At 34.2% G+C, this 25,024-nt stretch overlaps 1 protein-coding gene across 1 annotated transcript; it reads left to right on the plus strand.

Annotated features, from left to right (window-relative positions):
• Positions 1–2,154: 2,154 nt before the first annotated feature.
• Positions 2,155–3,111, plus strand: LOC113493588 (larval/pupal rigid cuticle protein 66-like). Its single transcript, XM_026871629.1, has 2 exons — positions 2,155–2,180; positions 2,646–3,111. The coding sequence occupies exons 1-2, from the start codon at positions 2,169–2,171 to the stop codon at positions 3,054–3,056; spliced, it is 423 nt and encodes a 140-aa protein (XP_026727430.1). The 5' UTR covers positions 2,155–2,168; the 3' UTR covers positions 3,057–3,111.
• The last annotated feature ends 21,913 nt before the right edge of the window (positions 3,112–25,024 follow it).

The following is a 25,024-nucleotide window of genomic DNA, read 5'->3' on the forward strand; positions in this document are numbered from 1 at the left end:
TTGGAATCTGAAATCGCAAACCCGCAGTGAGAAAAGAGGCATGTGTCCAGCAGTGGGACGTATACAGGGTGTATTATTATATTTCTTTTTCGACCAAGGCATACTCATAACCTATCTACTATCCCAAATCGAAAACCATCAAAACTGTCAAGTAAAACCCCGAACAACAGTAGCTGTACTTATAAAACGAATATCATAAAACACCACGAAATATGATGCAATTCCGTTCCGTATTACTATCATACCAAAATCTAGGTCATAATAATATACGTATACAAACAAAACAGCAATGTTTATAGCTCACATTGAAACTAAGAAACAACTGTTTTACAACCCAAACTAAAATACCGAACTCATTTCACTAAAACAACCAACTAAACACAACTTCTATGTTTTATAACAAATAGCAAATTGCATTTAACGCGGTGAGTGCTGTTTTTCTATTGCTGAAGGAATGAAAAGTCCACCGCCTTGTTACGATGGCAAAAAGATGTTTTAAAAAGAATTGAGTTGTTCAATTACTTTCAAAGTACTAATATACGTTAAATATTTTTGTAACTTTAAGATAAATAAATAAATGTTAATGTGACGTAACGTGACACGTAAAAGTGTTCATATATTCTATGTTCCGAGGTTTAGATATTATAAATTTTATCTTTTCCTCCCAAATCATCGACTTGATTTTAGTCGAGAACAGTAATTGTAATTCAGATGGAACAACCAAGTAAATTCACTTTTGCGTCTATGGCATCTTTAAGTTTCGCAGAAATCGCATTGACATGTGGTACGATTTTTAATAGGAAAAAAAAGGAAAATTAGATAAAAACTTATATTTCCATGTCCTCGTTCTTGAAGAAAACTACTAGCACTTTGGAGTCTGTTACTAGTCAAAGGGACTTTGTAATAGCAATAAATCCGCTCTGCTCTTAGTGGAAGACCGCCTAAAACAAATGGCAACGAACGCCGGCAGCTTGTCCAACCATTTCCTGTAGTCTCGTCTACAAAATTTTGGAATAATATATTTGCTCACGACAAAGTTTAATTATTGCAACAAATAGTTAATTGTTTGCTTTGGATGGAAATTAGTATTTCGAGGCGACTAATGTTAGTGATTTGAAATGAATTTTGATGTTGTTTAAGATTTTGACCGGTTCGATGTCGTCAATGCTGCAACTTTATAAAATAGATAATAAACGGTCATTCAGAAAATTCTCACCCCTCGATAAGTTAAGAAAAGACTTTTGAATTTGGGATTATTTAAAAAAGTAAAACCTATTCTCCTGTACACAGTTTATTATTTTGGGTGGGCAAAAATATTGAATTGTTCCCGGAAATATGGAACTCGAAGCAACCAACCAGGAGTTTTGCGAACATAATCGAATTTGATGGATGATGACAGCTGTGAACTTTTTTGGCAAACGGTATCCATAACAGCTATGCTTCCAATACGCCTTTATTTGACTTAGCCTGTAAGGTTAAAGAAACGCAATCATAATTAAAGTAAAAAATATTGGCAACTAGCTAACGCCCGCGGCTGCACTTGTAACTGTTTTAATTATTAAATTCGGTTGATTAATTGAGCTGTAACGGTGTCATTGATAAGCATCTCGCGTTACACTTTAACTATCTTTTTTTTACAACATGCACAAAATATGTTTCGTACCGTATTACTCTATTCGCACTTCTCAAATTTATCGACCTAAACTTTTGAATATATCACGATCATAGAATCGAACTTATGTATTTAATAACGTGTTTTTCTTCACGCCCAAACGATTTGAACGATGCTAGCTGATACTTTGCATTTAAAGGGTAATGTTTTCGCAGGTGAAGCCGTGCGAAAAGCAAGTTTTAAAGATAAAATAACCGATAACAATAAATCCTTATCAAAAATCAAGCTCAGAACTTAAAGAACATACGGAATATTCCTCTCAAACTTTAAATCCAAGGTCTTGTTTATTGCAAACGAAAGTAGGTACGAACACTTGTCAAGAATAATGAGACGAATTTTATTCAATCCGCAAACAATTCAAGAGCACCGTGTTTTGCCCAAGTCTTAAATTTCCTGATTCTGCATAACTGGATTAAGCTCGGATGATATAAAAGGCTGAAGAACTGAGCTGAACATCAGACTTGAGTCAGACGTAGTCACAACAACAACAACAAAAATGTTTGTGAAGGTAAATAAAATTTGGAATTTATTTTTACACGTGGATGCATTCGGAAAATATTTGCTTCACCTAGTGATTGTGAATTTGGAGTGTGGAGGTTTTTGGCTCTCATCTTATTGGATGTGATATAAAATATACATTTACGGTCAAGTGGTTTTATAGTCAAGTGTTTAATCTTTGATTTTCAGAGAGTAGGACCGACAATCTTAACTATGAATAAAAAAAAACATTGGAATACTTTTATGTGATCAAATTTGTCATTGCTATTAGCTATTATCATGTCAGTGAACTAGTAAATTACAGATTTACAGTGTTTTATTGATATAAACGCTTAAGTGTTTCCATCAACATCACATTTATTTTCTGCTTCTATTTTGATATAAGTCACATTTTTTTCGGTATGGGGTATGGTAAAAGCTCGACACAGATGGGACTTTAATTTGTATTTTATTCATTTGTTTGCAATTCTTACAGTTCGTCGCTTTCTTCGCCTTGGTGGCCATCGCCAGCGCTTCTGATATCTCCAGCTTCTCTTATGGCGTGGCAGACCCCTACACCGGTGACTTCAAGCACCAGATCGAGAACCGAGTAGACAACAACGTGGCGGGCCAGTACTCCCTCCTGGAGTCTGACGGCACTCGCCGCACTGTGGATTACGCTGCTGGCGCTGAGGGCTTCAACGCCGTCGTCCGCAAGGACCCCGCTGTCATCGCTCCCGCCATCTCTTACGCCGCCCCCGCCATCGCTGCTCCCACTATCTCTTACGCTGCCCCCGCTATCGCCGCTCCCATCTCTTACGCCGCTGGTGTCGGCACTTCTTACGGATACGCCAGATTTGGAAACATTGCGTACGGAGCTGCCCTCCCCTACGCCCGCTACTACTGAAATCCTGGACTTGAATTGAACCGAGTGTAAATAAATGTAAATAGTTTGGAACTGACATTGCTTTTGATTTTTTCACCATCGCATCATTTTCTGACCTCAAAACCTTCGGATCAATATTCATTAATAAACACAAGTTCTATTGGTCGCACACTTGGAATCATGACAATTTGAATAGTTGCGATTGAAATGATTTTTCTATCCTATATGCCTCTGATATTGCTAACCTTACCGTTTTTGACCACACAAAACATATTACTCTAACAAGATTTTTTTATGAAACATTAATTAATTCTTGAACGAGAATAGTACACAACGTTGTATCCAAGTATTTTTCTTGGCGCGAATTAAGTAGACCAATTTACAAATTGATTTATCATTCCGTCTGTTGCTGAGAGGACGTTAAACCGTAGAAAGAATGCTAATCAAAGCTCAGTGAGATTGCAATACTTGTTTATTTGGTTTCTATTTAAGATGGAAAAGCGTTTGGGTTCTTTCAATGAAGAGGAATGTTTTACAAATTAGCACTTTGTAGGCAATCAATTTTCATTTTAGGTACGAAAAGGGTAAAAATAGAACCCTATTTCTAAAGTTCCGCTGTCTGTCCGTTTGCCCGTCACTAGGCTGTATTTACTGAACCATGATACCTTGACAGTTTTAATTTTCTCAGTTGATGTATGTCTGCTACTGCTATCGCGCTATAACAAAAATAAGGGATCTAGGTTAAGCAATGGTCATAAAGTTGGTAGGTGACAAGTAAATATCTAGGTATATTGTTAGCTGACCTATTTGTTTATCATGAGTTTGGTTATCTACCCTCAGTATCGCAAGTCCTATTCGCACTTGACCTTTTTTTTCAAGATCTGTCTTGTTTTATTTTATGTTGGATGGGTCAAGTGTAAAGTTATAAGTCAAGGAACGATCACAGCTTCAAATGATAGCAACACTAGAAGTTGCAATGTCTCTGCATGATGGGCATTATTCAAATATCAGACAAACGTTTCCGTGGTTGGCCAGGGGTCAATTGATTTGCAATTTGGCGGCAATTTTTTTGACGGGTTATGAATAAATCATGGGTTGACCTTTATACAAATATCTGTGAACCAATGGCGTGTATGGGTTGGTATTTTCCCATGGCTCATCAGCATCCTTCCCACTTTACTTCTACTTGATTTATGCTTGAGCTAACTGCTCGTAAGATATAACATTTCTAGTAATATCTGAAATTTCTATAATAATATTATTATTATAGAAACTTATGGAACTTAACGTTTAAGTATAAGTTTCAAGTCTAGATGAGCAGCGAGTGGCAAAGTATAAGAATTATACCGTAATATATGTATATTAATGTCCGAAAGTTGAGATGGATGGACGGACGGACGCATGGATGAATGCTTAGTACTCAATCACGCCGAAACGGTCAAACGGATTTGGATGAAATACGGCACACATTTACCTTAGTACCTGGAATATCCCTATATAGGTTTAGGAATAGAATTGAACGAAAATAAACAAAAAGTATTACCTGTACTGGTTTTGTCTATGTGTAGTCATTTTTAATCCAAAAGTATAAAATATATTAACCTATTGTTATAAACTTGTGTAAGTTCATATTTAAATTTTTGTTACTTTTTTTAATTCATTATTATCGTTACATGGCCGAACACAGTCATTGTCCTGAGTATTGTAGAAATTTGAGGGTAGATGGAAAAAAAAATAGATTTACTTTGGCAACTTTCGCGCCCTTGTCTGCTAGCAGTCAAGACTGATCATAGTGTTGTAAATGGTGACCTGATTTTAGAAATAATGCGCCGCGTAATTTCAATAACTCTGAAAATGTTTATGATTGTTGGTTGTTAACACTTTGTTAAAACTTTAACATGTTGTGCATTCTACAAAGTAATTTGGGCACTAGCGTGGGGAGTCACGAGATGTGCAGCCATGAAAGGCGTGACGTGTTACGAAACGTGAAGTTCTTAAGGTAAATGTTTAAAAAAAATCCTACCTCTCTTATTTACTGATTAATTTTGATACGGGTTCCAAAACAGTAAATCGTTCTGAAACAAGGATCTTAAGTGCTAGGTGCGTTGATATCTTTTTATCCTACTATTTTTGGACTACAATTGTATGCCATAGATATAGCCAAGTAAAGAAATAATTTTCCCCCAAATAATTTTCACTTAACAGCGGTGTAACGTTACACAATATCCATAAAAAGTCGACGTGTAAAACAAAAGAACCTATTTCATCGGTCCTCGTGTCGTCTTTTGGGATTCCAGTTTTATTTCTTTCGAATAAACCTCGTGATCTGACACCCAGCTAGCTTATTGTTACTGCAATGGGTTGTATTGTGATGAAATACGACATTTAAGTGTATAAAAACAATATACCTACCTTTAAGACAAAGTGAAATAAGTTTACTGTACTTATATGTAGGTTGTGATTAGTGGACCAAATTTTTTTTTAACAATCTTGAATGACCAAAAATCTTTGAAACGATCATAAGGTTTAATTATTTATCAAAAAAACATACAGTAATACAGTTGTTTATGATAATAGCGCTCTGTATCAATAAGTGGAAATTGTAAACAGAACATTTATTAAACACAGATGATGTTAAAAATCTAGTCAAGTGCGAGTCTAATTTTTGACACTGAGGGTTCCGTTCACAATTTTCTGAGAACCCGAATCGACTAAAATTTTAAAATTGACTACGATAATTAATTGCTTGATAAATTAATATGGTAATTCATATATTATGATTGAAAGACTGCTTCTAGTTTTCTGCACTTCTCAGTTACCTACCACCTTTTAACATAATTTACCAAAAAGGCACTTCGTATACTTCTCAGAATAATAAGTAATGTTTATTGAGGATTCCATACGAAATGAAGTTCTTAAGCAATAATTTACACCGAGATATATTCAAGTATTTCTTCAAACTCATTTGCAAGCGCAGTACTGTGAGTGAGCGGGGCTATACAGCTAGCTATAAGAGTTCACGAAATTGTCACGCAATAAAGTGGTTTGTCGTTGTCAACCTTGTTATGTTTGATGATAAGGACTATTTTACGTTAATCACACTAATATTATGACTATAAAAGTATTTTAGTCTGTGGTGTATGCTTGTAACCTTTTCACTCTTGACGGCTGTATAGCTTTCGATGAAGGTTTCGATTTGGTATCGAAGTAGTTGACACCTTAGATTAACATCTAGACTTTTATTCGTCAGCGTTAGAGGAAGGATTTGTTTTGACTGGCCGCTGAAATGGTTTGGTATTATTTAAAAAAGAATTTCATCCTCTTTCTGCTACCTTGTATAACATTGAACTGCTTTCTACTTTAAAAACACAATTACTTTTAACAGGTGTCACCATCTCAAATACCTATCACAAGCTTTTTTTCAAGTTTCAATCCATGTATGTTCTTGGTTTACGAATTCTATAAATCTTGCCTCTTAGTAACAGGGATTGAACACCCACAATCGATAAACTATTTACCGTTTCACGCAGAGAATTTAATTAAATTCATTAGGCATTGCCAAGGCCTCGCGTCCGCTGTCAGTATGACCCTCGCCTCTTCACAAACTTCGCCCTCTTGGACCATTTCGTTCTCTCCGCTTTACGGCCGGCTGGAACAATATTGCCTCCTTCAGAATCTGATAAATAAAAAAGTTTCGGCGACGATGTTTTTATGTGACGCATTTAAAGTTGGAGCTGGATATAGGACCAGAATAGAAATGTTCTATGTCTGGTTTTGAGTTTTAATCAATGTAAGAGTGGTAAATGTAACCTTGAATCACAAAAGGCCAAGGCCTGTAATAAATAAAAATAAGAATTTGAGCTGTGAGAAGGATTCTGAAATGAGGTTTCAACATTAAATAATATCGTTTTCTTCACGAGAACTAAAAACTACAAGAAATGGTTAAGAATTTTATGTACCACAAGAGCTATTTTAGTACACATCACATTTTTTTTAATAAAAAAAAACTGGGTAGACTGAAAAAGAAAAGAGATATATTTGTTTTAGCCCGTAATAAGCTATAATGTAATTTACACTATCCAGAGAAATATATCGTTATTATACACATACCTTTCTTAGCAATCTTTCGACGCTTTACCAAAATCCACTGTAATACGACTACGATGAAGAAGGATCGAACTAATGCCTGTCTGTTTACTCTGAGACACAAGTATCACACAAGTGTCAAATATAGTAAGACATTACGGTAAAATATCAAGACGGCGCTGGACAGAAGCTTTCACGACTCTTATTGGATTTGAATTTGTATCTTTTTTATAGTATTGTAAAAAAAGATACAATAGAAGATATAACTATAATAAACAACAGTATTACTAAATTAATCATGAATTTATAAGAGAACGTTCTGCCTCCCCTCTACAAACATGCTATGCCCAGCAGGATCCATAATTGTTTCTATGTCGAACCATCTATGAAAATGCACGCAATGGAAGCAATAAATATTGAGCATCGAAAATCAAAGCCATCATAAATAATAAGGAATATAAAAATCGTTCGCAAAATCACCTAATAATTAATTCCAAACATTGTCATTAATAAAATTATCATCAAAACAAATTGACAAATTAAGTATTAAGGGTTGAGAAAAATAATTTCAAAATTACTATAATTTTTTAGCTTTCAACTTGTGTCTTGGAACTTTGGGTAGTGCGTTCGTTCGTTTTAGTTTTTTTTTCCAGTTATTACAAAAAAGTATTGAAGCTTGTCATATATATGTGAAAGTTAAGCTTCTTTGCAAGATGTGCATCTCTGTCTCTGTAAGTTGTTCGTGTTTATGGAGCGTCGCGTCTTGGGTATCGGAAACTTTCACACAAACGTGTCCAGTGATATTCTTCACAAGTTACTGTGTATATGAGATTTTGTAGTTTATGCAAGCAGAAAATTTTATTGGGATCGTGGAATAGCTTTTATTTTTTACTTGCATTTAAAATATTTCTCTTACTGACAGCTTAAGCTATAATTAAAATAGTTGTAACGATTTCGTTTCAAGATATTGTTTTTTTTTTCGAAATTTTGGTTTTGTTCCAATCGGAGGAAGAAGCGTGAATTTTGAATACTGTATTCGACGAAAAATTCTCACCTATATTTTTTTGGTCTAGTATAAGACAATAAGTTAATTTTGTTTCGGAAACGGTACCTTAAGAACGCCAATTTTCCCAGTAAAACCGCAAAGCTTAACTAGATTGCATATTTTAAAGTCTGTACCCAAAATTCCTCGATCACCGACTTATATTATCAAGCCAATAGTCCTTTAATTTCAGAGCAATCTGTCAGCATTAAAATTTGTCCTAGAATTTATCAAGACAAAGCCAGCGAACGAGAAATGATAAGCAAACAACAATAGGTTCTTTAATAGGTCGCACTCCGTCTTCCGTGAGGGACTCTACAAATTGTATTACATTTGGGAATAGTTCCAACTGCTGGTACAGCGCAATTAATATTGTCTATTATTAGAACCTAATTGGAGCCCGGCTAGTCTGTTGTTTGAATGACGTCATAACTTAATTGCTAATATAGGTTTAATTACATACAATAATGGATATGAAGTCTAAGTACATAATGTAGAGTAATTAGTGCTCTACGTTATCTACTTAGTGCTAATATGGAACCTAAAAGTATTTACTTCATGTTTTTCCTAGGTTACGAGGTTTGTGCTATGCGGTATGAATTTGTTGTGAAATTAATTAACTTCGAAACCTACAAAGCTTAATAAATTACTTTTCGAAGCGTAATTACAACATTGATATTTACCTAAAACGTAAATTAGGTGTTTACGAAGGTACAATATCATTTTCCAAGCGGCCAAGCGCGCTCTCCTGAAATAGGTAACAACAAAAATAGAAGTCCAATACCTGTCTCACGGTCCTCTCGATCAGGGTCTGTACTAGATAAATCAGAACCTTTTCTAGAGTGGAAGCGAGATAGCAATATAAACTGTAGAGCGCCTTCTCTCTTCCTCATCAGCAACAGTTTCGCAACAAGAGCTCATAGTAACGCCGGTCACACCTCGTCCTACAAACCAGTATGCTTGTTGTTTCCACTCAAGTTTCAATTGTTATTTCAACAAGGGATCTTATTGGGTCTGTACGCGGAATATTGAATCAAGTCTGAGATTTTTCAGGTTATTTTATCTTCGAGAATATTGTTGATATAAGATATGAGGTGTGTGTTTGCATTGCATTACTCTCTGCTCGGAATTCGCGACCAGTTTGTTTTGTTCTTGTAGTCGACATTGTTTTGTTTCTAGTAGTCGACATTTTAAAGAATTAAATCTGCATTAACTTTAATCGAAATCATGTCGTATTCGTTGATCATCAGTTTCTCTCTTCTTTGAATTTGCATTTCATATAACGATGTTTTTTTATAAAGCGTCTTTTTGGTACCACTTAACTCAAAGATTTTTCCACAGATTACGGACTTATCAACAAATCATATTCATGCAATCTCTTATAAGATCCTTACCCTCCAAGGATTCATAATTCAATTCTATAGTGCTGGATACTACGAAATTGAATCCTTTAATTGCGGGGGTTTTCACATTCACAAATCACATGCACAAGGACATCTAGATTTAAAATAAGGATCCGTAGTTCTCGTTAGCGGGAAGTCAACTTGTGAATCGAAACATAAGTGGTGACGTGGTGACCTAACAATGGCCTATGCATGCCGTCGAAATAATAAAATGGTCAAATCTTAGTTTAAAAAAAAACATTTTTTTATTAAATAGCAACACTCTCATCTGCCGTCTTATGTCTTGGATAAATCCCTAGCAACAAGAGGAACATCCTAAAATATTCTCGCATTACAACTTGCGAGCTAAAGGGACTACTTTATAAGCATGTACCAACGTACGCTTACTCCAGAAATAACTTATTAACAGGGTCCTACGTGTGTACGTCTGTGACGTCATTCTGCATTTATATTACGGTTAAGTAGAGATACGAGTTGATAATGAGGGAACGAATGAAAAATGATTCCTCACATTTTCATTGAACTTTCGTTGTATTTGAAGACACAATCAGAAGATTTAAATTGTTTTATTTACTACTTAAAATATGAGGCAATTTGAGGTCACCTAAATGATGACCAACGGGGTAGTTATATAGTTTTTTTTTTATCCCATTTTAAAATTACTAGACTCCTTGTCTTAGACACTTACAGGAATTACTTGTCGCCATAAGACCAGGCCCCAAGCGATAATTTCAACACAAAAAAACTTAAGAAAAATCATTAACCGGTGCAACATTAATCATTATCAATTTATTTCATAAACAATGTGTTAGCCTGGGACATTTCCAAACAATACCAATAAACGCAGCTAAAAACTCATTAAACAAGCAGTATTACGGTCACGTTTCAAACTTAGACAATTCGCTTATCTTCTCGAGGTTCAGCTGCACAAACATTGTAAACAACGGATACTCGACAGATGATACCGCTAATTTACTTCAACTTACCAATATAATATAAGAACCTGTAAATGGCTTTCTATAGAGGTTGTGTTGCTGAAATCAAAATAAGAGGATGGACTGTCTTATAACTGACGAAGATAGCTATTAATCGATGCTAAACCTTTTTCAATTAGTTTAAAGTTTCACTTATTGTATTAAAATGTAAGTCCTTGCTTAATGGGTTTTTTTATTCCTCTTGTCTTTGTTAAACAATCTCTTTTTTTCCCTAAAACTAAGTGGGGTAGGAGTAGAATTGTTTAGCCAAAGAAATAAATGCGTAAACGACTAACCAAGGTACAAAAATTACTTCCATAAAATGACGCAACCAGAATCGTCAAAGAAACTCTATCTTCAAATTTTCTACCAGAGAGAGCAATAAGCATGTTATAGACGCAAGAATATCGAATAAAGAGCTAATAATTGGCAATAATTTATAACAATATGTGTGTGTGAAAGCTGAAACCACATATTTTTTTATTAGTATGTACTTATTTTTACGACTGGAACTCGACTGAAGAAAACCATTTGCATAATGTCCCCGGAGTTTTTTATGAATGCCTACTGGTTGAAAAAGTATTTCGTTTAATTATTTTTTAAGATCTTTTTAATTATGGTGACAAAAGGACCGTTTTTGTGAATACAATGTTGTATTTTCTTTGGGGTTTTAGGGTTAGACGATTATGAGGTCTGCATTGTTTCATTGTAATTTTTAATTGCTTTGAATTACCATCGAATTACACTTTGTAATTTATTTTCTAAGTTACTAAGTAATTGAATCATATTCAAAATCTATTTATTATTCATTGTAGATTTTTTTCAATACATTTGTACTATAGTTTTACCAGCAAAAAATAAGAAAAAATAGGTTATCAAGAAGGATCCCTAATAAATTCCGCATAAAAGACAATTTGCGTACCAAAACATGTATGTCTTATGAAAGTAAATTCTGATGATCATACCTACAGGGGTACCCTGGAAGCAAGTATAATCTAAAAGTAGTCTCTTACCACAAAGAGTGATTTTTATAAAAAAAAATCAAGGAAGAAATTCGGTGCAACCTAACAAGTTTTACTTTCACATGAATAAAGTATCAAAATAATTAATATTAAAACTCAGCAAACTAACACAGTCTCTCCTAACTACTTCGTTAATATTATATCTCAGTTCGCTAGAAAATCTTCAATTTTCATTTCATTGTGTCCTGCTCGTTTTAACAGAACAAATTTTCCTTTTGCAATCAAAATATAATTGCTTTTTAATTCTCCTGAATCAACTGTTGTATGAATACCGTGAGAAGTGAAATCCAATTTTAATACGAATAGAATATTTCTTAGATTTTGCTTTTATAAACGGTGTTGATGATAATTAAAACATTAAACTCATTAATTATAAAAGATTTTTTTGAAATAAAATTCTAACGAGTTTGGTTTTGTTTCAATATTTGTTTTTATAAAGCGAATATGTGGGTGTTGTTCTAATGTCATTTAAAAGGCAAGAAAGTAAAAAGATTTATCCAAACATGGAGTTACTAGAACAGAGTCGGAACTCACTGTTGGATTGTCAACAACAAACGATGTATATGTCAGGATTTTGACGTTGGACAGACTTCCAACAGACGCACAACGTTGAAAAAATTGGGCATCTTTGAAGCTAAAAACGTATAGTCAACCGTCGCTTACTCTCTATGAATGGGTAACTGTACGATCATTTTGGCTAGTGACAATGAGTAGAAAGCTAGCAGTACTACAGATTAAGGCCTACAAATTGTGTAATAATGTATTGTTCTTGAAAATAAATAGGAAAAGAAAAAGACAATAAATTGCGTGATGTCAGATCAGTCAGCACTTGACAACTTGAGTAATCATAAATAATTAATGCCGACCTATATACGTCCCGGCAAAGGAATTTTCCCGTATAAGGAAAATTATGCACATTGATCACCACGCTAGCCTACTGCGAACGATTTCAGATTCCGATATTTGGAATCCTCTCACCTCAAGTTTTTCTTCACCGTTTGTCAGTGGTGTCTTAGATTAATTAAAAAAGTACTTATAACTTAGAAAAGTCACATTGGTAGTTTGCCTCCGTTGGAATCGGACCTGCACCTCGTGCAGTATAAATTCATGCATAGAACCGCAGAGCCACCAGAAATATAAATTATGTATCAGTATATAATCTAGAATGATGGACCAATGGAAAAGTCCGTTCTCATTAATGAAAAGGCCTATACAATGTGAGGCCGTAATATTTGGTGATTGATGAACGTCAAAGCCCCCTTAATCAACAAAATGCATGGAACTTTGATAGCCACGAAACTCGACTGTTAGTTTAGGATACAGGGAACTAATCAATGTTTGATAAGTTACTTGTTAATAACTATTAGCATGTTGAATATTTCATGGGTAATATTGGACTTGGTGTTAATTGTCTAGTGTTGTCACTAGGAGAGTAATGGTGTCATTTGTACAATATTAACTGTTATTTTCAGTACATCATGGTTCCAATTCTGGGATAACTGTCTTGTGCGTCTTAACATTGCCTTAATAACCCTTTTTCATGGGTGTTGGCTGTCAGAATTGCAATTTCTCAATTTTGGCACCCAGTACAAGCAGCATTCATTCAAATATTTATATTTCTTGTGTTACAAATCTAGAATACTGTGGCTTCCAGTTTTAGCAACCTTCGTACAGTTCATCGAGAATTACAGTGGGACCGTCAAAACTGGCAAAACAAAGCTTGTTTCCAAAAAAAAATTTCGAATGGCTCCCACTCTTGATTGATCAAAGCAATCCGCTAATTGCAGTGCGACTACATAACTATAGATTTCTAACGAATCCGGTTTCGTTTTAATTTATAACTAATTTTTAGATTTTGGTATCTTTTTTTAAATATTAGAAGCTACTATTTGCACGTCAATGTTACTTTGTGTCAGCGTCAAACGTCTCCAGGTCACCAATGAACTGGATGACTAAAATTGGTGACAACTGATTAAAAAGCTAACTTTTTAGATGTTTAATATTATAACACTAGGAATTCTACATGTTGTACACGAACGTGACACCAACAGTACCACATTATAAACACGTGTCACAAAATATGATAGAACCCAATCGTCTCACGGAAATTGTTCGGTAATCCGTTACCAAGCGTGTTTTGGTGAAACCACCTCATTAAGCAAGCATTTTGGATAATGATGAGTTTGCAATATTAGCATTAGACATATTGATTTTCAATCATTTTCTGATAATGTACGAGTAAATGGCATCTTTACTATTTAATTTAGTGATAAAAATCTATATTCAAATCTACATTAAAATAGGAAGCTAAGGAAGCATTTTTTAAATAGAACTTTGAAACTACAAATGTTTCAACGTATGTTTGCATCACTAAATTTTAGTTTTAGATTTTACTGAATTTATCAGAATGCCTTCATTCATGTATAAAATATTGATGGTAGTGAATTGGGAAATTCGCAAATTGTAGAACTTTTACTATGAAAATATTTTATTACCCGGCGTTGTTTGGGTAAATTACTTTGTAGGTCTCATTCCTATTCATACCTTACATTTATTACGCTGAAATATATTGTTAAGTTTTGACGTCTTAAGTTTTGAGGTGTTAGAAAAGTTGGAAAGACCGTTTCATATCCAAATAAAGTTTGAAATAGTTTTCTATGCATGGAGGTTGTATTATTTATAAAGACTACTGAATAAATAAAGAATGTAAAAAATGTCTACCGAGGCACTTTTTTTATCAATCGGAATTGAACTCTTTTTTTAATAGGCAGGAAATGCCGCTTTTCACAATTACCTTTTACAAAATTATTCAATCCTATTTATTTCAAAAGAGTCCTTTTCAGGAAACAATTAATATCATCCAATTAGGGAATATCATCAATGACACGTTTCATAACGTCTTCTTAAAATATCTGTTCTTAGAAAAAATACGTTAACGTTAATAAATCTTTATTCTAGAAGCCGCTGATCCTTGTTTATTACCAATTATTTTTATTTACGAGAACTTGCGAGGTATAACACTACTTACATTTACAGTACTGTAAATCTTTTGAAATAAACCTTATAAAATTTCTTGCGGGAGTTTACTGGGTAGTAAATATTATGCAGGAGTTTGTATTTCTGGAGTAAGGTGACAGGCGGAGACATTAATCTTGAGGTGAATAAGTGGGAGGTGCATTGTCTTGAGGCTAGCGATTATACTGAAAAACCGGTAAAGTACGAGTCGGACTTGTGATAATAAGGGCTAGGTACTTACAATTAGGAAAAGACTCCGTACTAAAGAAATCAAATCGTTTTGGTGATAAATTTTTAGTATTTGTTGTTGTTGTTAAAATTTTTGCAGATAATGTATTTTTGTTTCCAATTTCAACTGGCCACCTTACTGATACAGCTGGGTGACAGGCAGACGTTCAAACGGACAGGTGCCTAAGAAACAGGGTTTCACGATTACTACTGGCTCCGAATAGCTTCTGCTTATTCACGTAAGTTTGATCTGTTACGTTTATAGATTCGAGTGTTTTATATTGACGTTAAAGATTGTAAAAAATGTACCTTGATTCTGAGGTCTGTGAAAAGCTTATATCGTAACTTGTAAATAAATAAATTTTGTTTATTGACAATAAATCACAGCCAAGTTGCCGCCTATCTATAATTACCTCTGCTAATGATAACATTATGGTTACCAAAAGCCATTTCATCGTAATATTACCATAATTATATCCTAACTCCAATCTCGTGTTTTCAGTTTAATTTACCACTCGAATTTCTGTACGGCAAAGTAAAATGTGGCAAGGAATTCTAACAAATAATATGAAAACGTTTATTATGTGTAAAATTACGACACGCTTTGATGTGGTAATAGATGTTTTTTTTACATTTTTAATGTTGAGAGTTTTAAGTTACAAAAAAGATCTAAAAATGTGTTAATAGTCGGACCTGTGGTATGGCTCCATGAGAAAGGGCTAAATAAAAAAAAATGTTTACCCCTCAATATTCCTGACCTATTTTTGTTTAAATTAATTTTTAGAGCAACAACAGAGATACATCTACTGTCAAAATAACAAAAGTTTTAACACGCACAAACAACGCTGGACCATAGCCTGTAGAATTTCATTTTTACCCTTTTGGTATAGAACATATGAAAACGTGGTTTTGATAAATACTAAGAAAATTTTAAGTATGTGAATGTAAACATTAGTTTTTTAAGATAAGCACTAAGTTCTTTTGAAAATAAAGTGATACATTGGTCATATATTGCCCATGTAATGCCATGTAATAGAATGTCAGTGCTTAAATGACACGATAAAGAATATGGTAAACGTTTTCTGTAGATAAGTAGGTGGTAGGCTTGCCAAATTATACAGGATCCTACGACCCAGCCAAACTGTCATGAGATAACACAAAATATGAATATCTGAACAATTCCAAGGTGACTGGAATTCTCTTGCGAATTCCTTGAATTAAATAAAGGTCGATGCAGATCTAGAGGAGGGTTGCGGAAGAAAGCAATTTTTTGATAATAGATGAAAATATAATTTGAAATGATTTGCCAAAAGCTCATATTTACTAGTTCTGATTGATTTGATCATTTTATTAAAAGATAGTTAGTAACAGTTAGTTAAGTTCGTTGGGAAACACGGACTTACATTGGTTAGTATTTGCAAGTTTGATTGCGTGAATAACCGACTGGTACCAACCTCCACGTCAAACCCACTGAGGGATGCGTATTTGATCCATGCATAGGAGAAGTATTTTTGTTCTACGAATGCTTGATCTGTGTTTGGGTATCTGTTGAGTCGGGATTTTTTATAAAGAAATAACAATTATAAGCTGAACATAAGCTGAGCAAAAATGGCTAGCTCACTTATTCCAGTGACTCTTTTCAAATATTTAAGTATTTTACACTTGATTCTTCAGTTCCGTCTTAACTGTCATAAACAATCTTTAAAGCTATTCTTCTCTAGATATGCGCCGACCCTAATAGTCACCAGAGTTACGCCTTGAATTAATCTTTGAGAGAGATCTCAAAATTAATGATCACGTCATACATTACTTAGGCTCCTCGTAAAAACGTGTTAAGTCACCGACTTGTACGTAGCTGTGGAATAGAAGCCATTAGTCTTATCACAAAATATGTCTGGATTAGTTGACATGGAAATTGCGAGGTAGCAGCGAAAGTAATATAAGTATTCGCAAGTAGTTTCACTAAAAACAAATTAAAAATGGATAACTTTTTTTAATACGCATGTATTGATCGATTCATTCGCGAGATCATTTTGTTTACAATCATTGATGACAATGTACATGTTAACGTCACGGTCATCATCCCTTCCCCAATCACAAACTTTGAATCTTTTATACTTCATCTTTTTTTAAGACAAAAATGAATAAATTAGCTGTATGATCGGAAAGTCTCATCACACAGTATATTACATAATTATGACTTCACTAGCACATTTGTCATGAAAAATATTCTCACCCAATCATAAACCTTTTCACAGTCCGTGTCACAAATAAATTTGGCTAGTTTACGAATATCACGTGCATATATCACAAGACATTACATTTTCAAACTAGCAGAGCAATATTCTCGCTAGTACTTTATTATAGCTCAAATGTGACCGCTTATGCTGGGTCCACTTATACGTCCGCAAAAACCCAAGTACAACTACGTGACTCGAAAACTTAATTTATAGTTCACTGATGTGAAGTTCGTGACATATTTGAGTAGACCAGATGACCCCAATTAAGTTTTATCGGTTTATTATTCTCCTAGTTTTAATTAGGAATTTGTTATCGTGATTTGAGGCGTCTAAGTGGTACTTTAAGGGGATTTTACTGAGTTATGGGGTATAAAGTTGAGATGGTAAGGGTTCGAGTTATAGTCCTGTAATTATAATTAGCAATGAATAGAGTTAAATCTGATTGTGTACTTCTTAAGTTCTCCTAATGTATAGAAAATGGTCAAAAAGTTTAAGCCGTGTGGAAACTCCATTTCGATAATTTTCTATAGCAAATACGTAGCTCGTAATTAAAATGTTGGTAAATTTTAATATTTTCTTTTAAAAATATGCAAAACAAACAACATATTACTTTTTACTCCTGATATTTTTCAGCAAAAATTCAGCCTTCATTACCAAAAATACTCGAAACTTTCGCGCAACATTTAGCAAAGGGATTAAGAAACCCGAACCGAAATCTTTCTACAAGACAATAGAGTCGTCTATTATCAAGTGGATGTTGAATCCGAAATGAGGAAATGGAACAAAATGGAAATTCTACAGGTGTACGTACGATATTAAAATTCATTCATTGCCGCTTTGAAGGTTCAGGGATGAATTTCAAAATGAGATTCTACCGACGGCTCACGTGGAACGGGCTTACAACATCAAATTAAAATTGTTAAATAAGGCATAATTATTTAAAATTTAATTTGTTTGTTAACATTACTTTTTCCATTTCAATATTTATTTTATCAAGTTATAACTTATTACTAAGTACTTAGCTGAAAATCATAATTATGAGATAGCTTAATTTATAACGGATTTATATTCAAAAATTTTGTTGCCCTCTTAAACGAGTAAAAATTGTTGAAAGAGGATCCTCTAACATGAATGATTTACAAGCTGGACAATTGTTAGGGTTGGACTGCCCGCCTCTCTCATTTATCCAAGGGATAATAAGCTAGTAAAATATTACCCACTTGCGGATTAAAAGAAAAAAGGAATAATCTTTTGACGCAACTTCATATCTTTCGTCAGTCAGACCACAAATGACTGGAGCCATGTTTCATAGTGAAACTAGGTTTTTAAATGATGTTGTTAGTTTGATGATTTTATTTCAAATAAATTATTTTTTGAAACTAGACGTTTAAAAATATTTAGTTTATTATTCGTAGCGAAGATTTTCTCTAATTTTTTTTGTTTTGCGTATTAATTATAGAATCGTTTAAAATTTATTCTATCTATAAACTAATGTTCAAACTCGCGCCATATTTTCCACATCATCCAAATCGGGCCACGCCCTTCAACTTATCATCCTATCATCGTCAAGGCGGATCTAAAATTTGAGGTCGTGTCAATCAATCACTCAACTCGGCCGATTGCAAGTTACTGCTGTATACAGGCCTCCCCCAAGTTGCTCTACGACACTCATATTTTCTCCGCCGTCCGCATTCAGTCCGAACCAGATGCCTTGTTAAGGTTTTGGTCGACTTGTCTGTTCCCGTATACTTAAGGAATATTACCACCCTCAACATCTGACTATATCTGATTATCCCCTTTTTCGGTTTTTTTTTTAGTTTTTGCTAAGGCTGGTGAATCCTTTTGTACCCACTCCCTCGGGGGAGCAAATGGGTAGTGTCAGACTCTTACTGACTATATCTCAGCCGCCGTGCTGCGTCATCCACGTTTTTGTGTCCGAGTATGGCAATAAGTTGCAATCCTTCATACAACGACCGCGGGCTTCCACCGGCCAGTAGTGCGCGAGGGTGGGTCGCTTTCTCGTCTTGTGTGTGCGTCACATTGCGACCACACCCGTAGCGCCGAATGTAGCCCCCGGTTTATGTAGGTCCTGAGAGCCTTAAACGCATATCGCATTCCAATCCTGGATTACGGTGCATGTAATTCAGTTGTGTATTATGCAACACCAGAGATGTACTGCGTAGATTACTATAGATTCTCTTGTTTCTCGTAATTAGAAATTCCTATTGCTATTAACCCCATCGGTCAAACGTCACGGCTAACATGTGGGATTTGTATATACACATACCTAGCTTAACCTATATTAGCACCCTTACTATGAACTTTTAAATAAAGACCATTTCTAGTGTGGAAACGAGAAGCTCCAGTGTGAAGTGTTATGCGCTCTCGCTTTACCAAAAGCGATGTTTTTGGTTTAAAATTTCGGTTTACGGGCATTCTATCGAATTACTCATTTGTATCGCGATCACCTCGCTTGTCGAATACGAATATAATTATTTTGGTGATTTCAGTACATTTGAAGTTTTTTCAATATTGTTTTTTATCACGAGACCTGTGAATCTGGTAAACAGCATTGTAATTTTAATCAAAATCTTTGAAATGCAGATTTTCTAGCTATTAGTCAAACTTTTCAGGAGCTCATCGTAATTCTTGATGATACCATCCTTCAAAATGTCTAACATTTTTGTCTTGTATTATTACCAGGTCATTGGTTTGGCTAAATCTCAGTTCTTGAAGTTTTAAGGTCGTGCTCTCCGAAGTTTGATTGACATTTTCTATTAAATTCTTGTTTGACATCGAGATTATAGATTGAGGACGCTATATTTAACTTGTTACGTGGTATTTTTCAGCTCAGGCACATACATAGGTATTATAAAGTCATTTGGAGTCTTAAAATCTTGAATTTAGTTTCATTTTCATTCGAATTCTTTTTTTATTGACTGCTGTTAAGACTTTCCTACTTAGAAAATCCAATAGGTCTGAGGCAATGTTACTCATAAGAGGAGTTACAAAAACAAATCACACAACTCCACAGAAACTCAGACTATCTCAGCCAAAAAGACTGTAATCGCAATGCTTGTTGAATATAACAGTATTTTTTTTGGTTAACTTACTGTATTTTACTCTTTCCAAGCCTTTAAAAACCAAAGAAATTATTTCGCGTTTTTTATGGTATTTTCTCTGATTTGCAATTTTAGTAACCTTTTCGGTTAGTCCTCAAAAAACAAAACCATCTTTCAATCATGTTTGTGAACCGCAAACGCTTATTTTCAGACTAGGTACCTATGTGCAGGTGACACGAATTCTACGATTAATGTTTACGCTAGAAAATCTATTCTAGCCAGATCAATGATACCAGCATGGCAAAATGGCGTAGTACAGAGAATTAAGGGTTTTATTTTCAATCTACAGTGACAGTTAAACTTTATCAGGGTCGTCTTCGAGTAAGCGAGCTGCAGTAAATATTTGCTGTCGTAGGCCTCGCGTATCGACAATTCAAGATTAGATGTCACTCAGAACTGTAGACGCTTGTATAAGGACCGGTTAGATAGACGGCGGTTAGCGGTTGTGTATTGTTATATAACTGCTTTGTGGATTTTTTTTAGTGTCTTTGGTAGACTACTTTTTGAGATTTTTAGGACTAGATAAGAATGGTTTTTACTGTTTAGTTTCTTACATTTTAATTCACTCACAATAAAATAAGCTCCTTATCCAAAAACAAAAACAAAAACACCCTCTTTGTGTATTGATCAAACAAAATTTAGAAAAAACCGTTGTCTGCAGGTTTCTTAGTTAAGCTTTTATCCTACTCAGCACAATTAATGAAAAAACAGTAGCATTTCCCAAACCAAAATTACGTCTAATTTATTACACGAAATAGATGTACTTTGGCTAAAGACAAAGAGCGTGTTCCAATCCGCCAGCAGTATGACCTCGCCTCACCAGGGTTGCATGTCAGTAAATACAACTGAACAATTCACTGAAGATTGCTACATAGTGATACCTCACCTCACCTGTCTGCCGTGCACTTTGCACGTGCACGTCGAGGTGTCTGCGAATATTGTGCTTCAGTTCATTTGGTTGTTCACCTACTGGTGTACATTTATCCTTTGAACAAACAGTTTCCATTACTGTTGTAATGGAAAGTGCATTAGTTTCATAATGAAAAGATTTGTGCAAATGTTAGAATTTTTTATTGGATCTGTCTGGTTTTTTTATGTTAAATTCAGACTAGTCACTTTGGTCCAGGAGACCAGTCACGTCGCCAAACACTAGTAAGTTAGCGTAGTCAACAATGCTCAAACCATCCCTATAATAGTGCAACAGCAAAACTGTCCTGAAAAAAAAATATGTTTAATATGTTTATAGGCTGATAGGAAATTGTATTTTTTTAATACTTACGTATAAAATCGACTGACCAATATTTATAATTGGTAGGCAATAATATCATACATATAATTTTCTGCCTTCATTGAAGTCTTCTAACGACTCCACACTTCTTTCCACTTCCACAAAACCCCATCAACAATCCTTCCAAGAAAAATAAAAGCCCTCAAGCATCACATTACCATCACTATGCATCCAGGTCATAGACCCTATTAACTATCATGCCATAATGACTGGCTCGTTACGAAGGCTTGCTATTAAAACTTTAACGGTAAATTAGCTTCGGGACTAGAGAATGTCACAGCCTTTGACGTAGATGGTGCACCTGAACCGACGTGGAACGGCTATTAAATTTATGTTATGCTTTTAATGGCGGTAAGTGAATAGGTACGAATACTGGTACGATGTGTAAAATGGATGATAAAGCTTGCGTGAAGGTGCCTATAGTCCTAATTACTTGATCAGTCTGGTTTGATAATAACCGAGATTAATCATTATAGTTATGTATTAATGAAAGCCAAGTACAACAATTAACTATGGTTTTCTCGTCAAGTGAAACGTTTACAAGATCTAAACGCAAATTAAAAAGAAATGTCAGCATCCCATCCATCATCGTTTTGTAAGACGGATCAGAAAGAAATACTCAAAGGAAGAAAGTGTCTTCCGAAGATAACTACAAAATATAAATTGTTTAACTGTTAATATTTACCACGATTTCTTTGCCTCGGAATGTTCCACTCTTACTTAGTCACGCTATTATTGTTGCTTCTTTAGATTTTCTTACGGCTTCCGGTGGGATTTATCCGCACGATGCTCATGTGCAAAACACTGAACATACTCTAAGCCTATCTCATAAAACCGACGTTAACTAATTCCTGTATCCATTATTAATTCAGGTTCCTATTTTTAGCCACATTGTTTCACTTTTAGCCTGGTTTGGCATGTTACATAATGATTACTGGTCGGCCGAACCATGTGTTCATGTGTTACTTTTGGAGTGTGGCCGAAAGGGTTTAAAATGTTTGTCGACTTGAATATTAAATTATGAATCTCATTTGTTTGGTAATGAGGCATCAGGTGTTTTGGGATAACCATGATTATGTATTTTGTCATTAAAAAGGTTTGAAGTTCATTTTAATGTCATAATAAGGTAGCCTTCCGTTTTCTTTTTGAGGGAATTCGTTTTTTTTTCCCAAATTGGTTTTAATGAAAAATAACGAAGTGGGAAACTTTTACTTCTTTAACGAGTAAAAATTGGGGTTATTTAATGGGCAGGTAAATAGGTCAAATTGATAGTTTAGAAAATTTTCAAAATGCGTCAATAAGAGAAGGCAAAATTAAAAACTTAGATTTTTACATAGCCCCTTATGTTTTACGATAAAATATATTTTACCGTTTTGTCATTGATTTAACAATAAAAATAAAGAACAATTACCACAACAATACAATTTGAAACACTTTGTTTGACTAAATAGATAATATAATATCAAGCTTCAAATCCATATGAGTATACAGTGTAACGAGATCTACGCATCACGCATCAGCTGAGAGTGTTCCCACGTTTGATGACGTCAGAAACGCGCTGTTACGCGTGTAACAATCTTTAAAATCATTTGCAATTATACTTGAGTGAGTCCATTGTTGCGTTTTGTATTTATATAAATTGCTATATGTTAGTACATGGTTTTGTTTAATGATAAGTGCTTTTCGCACTTTCCTGAATTATGATACTAAATTAGTACTTAACGGAGCAGGTGTAAATTAATCAAAATGCAATGCTTATTTGATTTGTTTACTCTTAGACTGCTCTAAATTGCAAAGTTATTGAATTAAGACGTCGTTGGTATAGTTGAATAAACATTGAAAAAAAAGTTTAGTATATCAGCAAAATACTGCAACGAAACAGAATGATGGTAACAAGTACAGCTACATGAAGGTTTCATAATACAACGTTTTATTATTCAATTAAATTCTAACACACAGAGAACTCCGTTCTAAAAATGAACAACGAGATTTGATTAACAAACTCGCCGTCGCATAAAAACTTCTTTATTAAATCCAATGTTTTTAACTTATTTTGGGTAATTTATGTCAAACTTTCAATTGCCAATTAGTAGGCTGTACTTGTTTGTAATATACCGTGACGCAGTCGGTTGCCTTCTGTCGACCGTTTAATACTTCCGGTCGCTTGTCAAAGCCTCCTGTAAGATACTTAACATTTCAGTAATTGGAAATGTTTAATTAAATCGAAAGTTTATTTAATTTTGTCGCTTAACAATTCTATTGGAAATTTTGGGGTAGGTATTGACTAGCTTAAAGACAAATGAAGAGGAGAACTGATATTTCTAAAGCAAATCAACTTATCAAATCAACTTATCAAATCAATTTTTGTTGCCTATTGTTGAGTATTTAGTTTTGGGACTTACTTTAAAATAGATGCAAGGAATTTTTTTTTTAGAAATTCTTTTCCCTGAAAATCACGACAAAATATTTTAAGATGTTAAACATAGTTTTTTTTTCTTCTATTCATTGAGATAAACAAGAAAATCTACTCGCAATGGCAATCCATTCGTTGCCGATAGAATTTCAAAGCAATTTTCAAATCAATTCATAGCCTCCTACTCTGAAGCCGCACGGCGCACAAAACAAATCTTCCCAATTGAATTTTCATGACAAAAACAATTTGGTTAAAACCAAAGAAAACAGGGGCGGTCACATTTCGAATGAAGTCTTAATATAGAGTGTTACGTATATCTCAAAAGTATATACGTAATATATAATTTATTTTGTGCGGTAAATGTCTGTACATTGGTTTTAAAATCTTTATTAGAATGTTCTCATTGTCTGCGTAGATATAAGTATCTACGGAGGCCTGAGGTTGAAACAATGAAAGTATTTTTTGTTTCTTTCAGTCTAGATCCTTTGTCAAATCAAGTCAATCAAATTACGAAATAAAATCCTCATTGAAATTAATTATTTTCCGTATTAAAGTGTATCGTCACCTATTAAAAATATTCAAGCATTGTTAAAAATTATTTCATTTAATTCCCATTACAACTTTTCAGCAATCCAATAATCATGACGTAAGCAAATTTATTTTTTCTTAAGTCGCTCTTCTCTCACTTGTGTGTCAAAGAGTCATATTATATGGACAACTCTACATACTGTCCACCCTTTATCAAAAAAGAAACGGCGCAATAAACTCTACATCAAAACATTTAGTAGTAAAATGTAGTTTGTTCACAGTTACCGTGGTGTCTCGCAATGCGATTCCGAGCGTCGATAGACGTTAATAATGCAACGGAATTGCAATTCAGGCCTAGAAATGAGAGCGGCGTAGATCATGTGAATGAAAAACTCCGTTCATGTTTGTATAAGACTTTGATTCTATAAATCTAAGTGTAACGAATGTATCAAAATTCTTTAATGTAGCTACATTATGCTATAGTAATCATTATGAGTTTAATTTAAAGATTTTTTTTATTTTTGTAACTAACCAATAGTGTTGTGGTGGCTCTGGTAATTATGCTTGGATCTGTGCAGGTTCGATCCAAACGCAGAGAAAATACTAATTTGACTTTTTCATCGTTAAA

Source organism: Trichoplusia ni, chromosome 4 (genome assembly GCF_003590095.1).
Source record: "Trichoplusia ni isolate ovarian cell line Hi5 chromosome 4, tn1, whole genome shotgun sequence".
Taxonomy (NCBI): domain Eukaryota; kingdom Metazoa; phylum Arthropoda; class Insecta; order Lepidoptera; family Noctuidae; genus Trichoplusia; species Trichoplusia ni.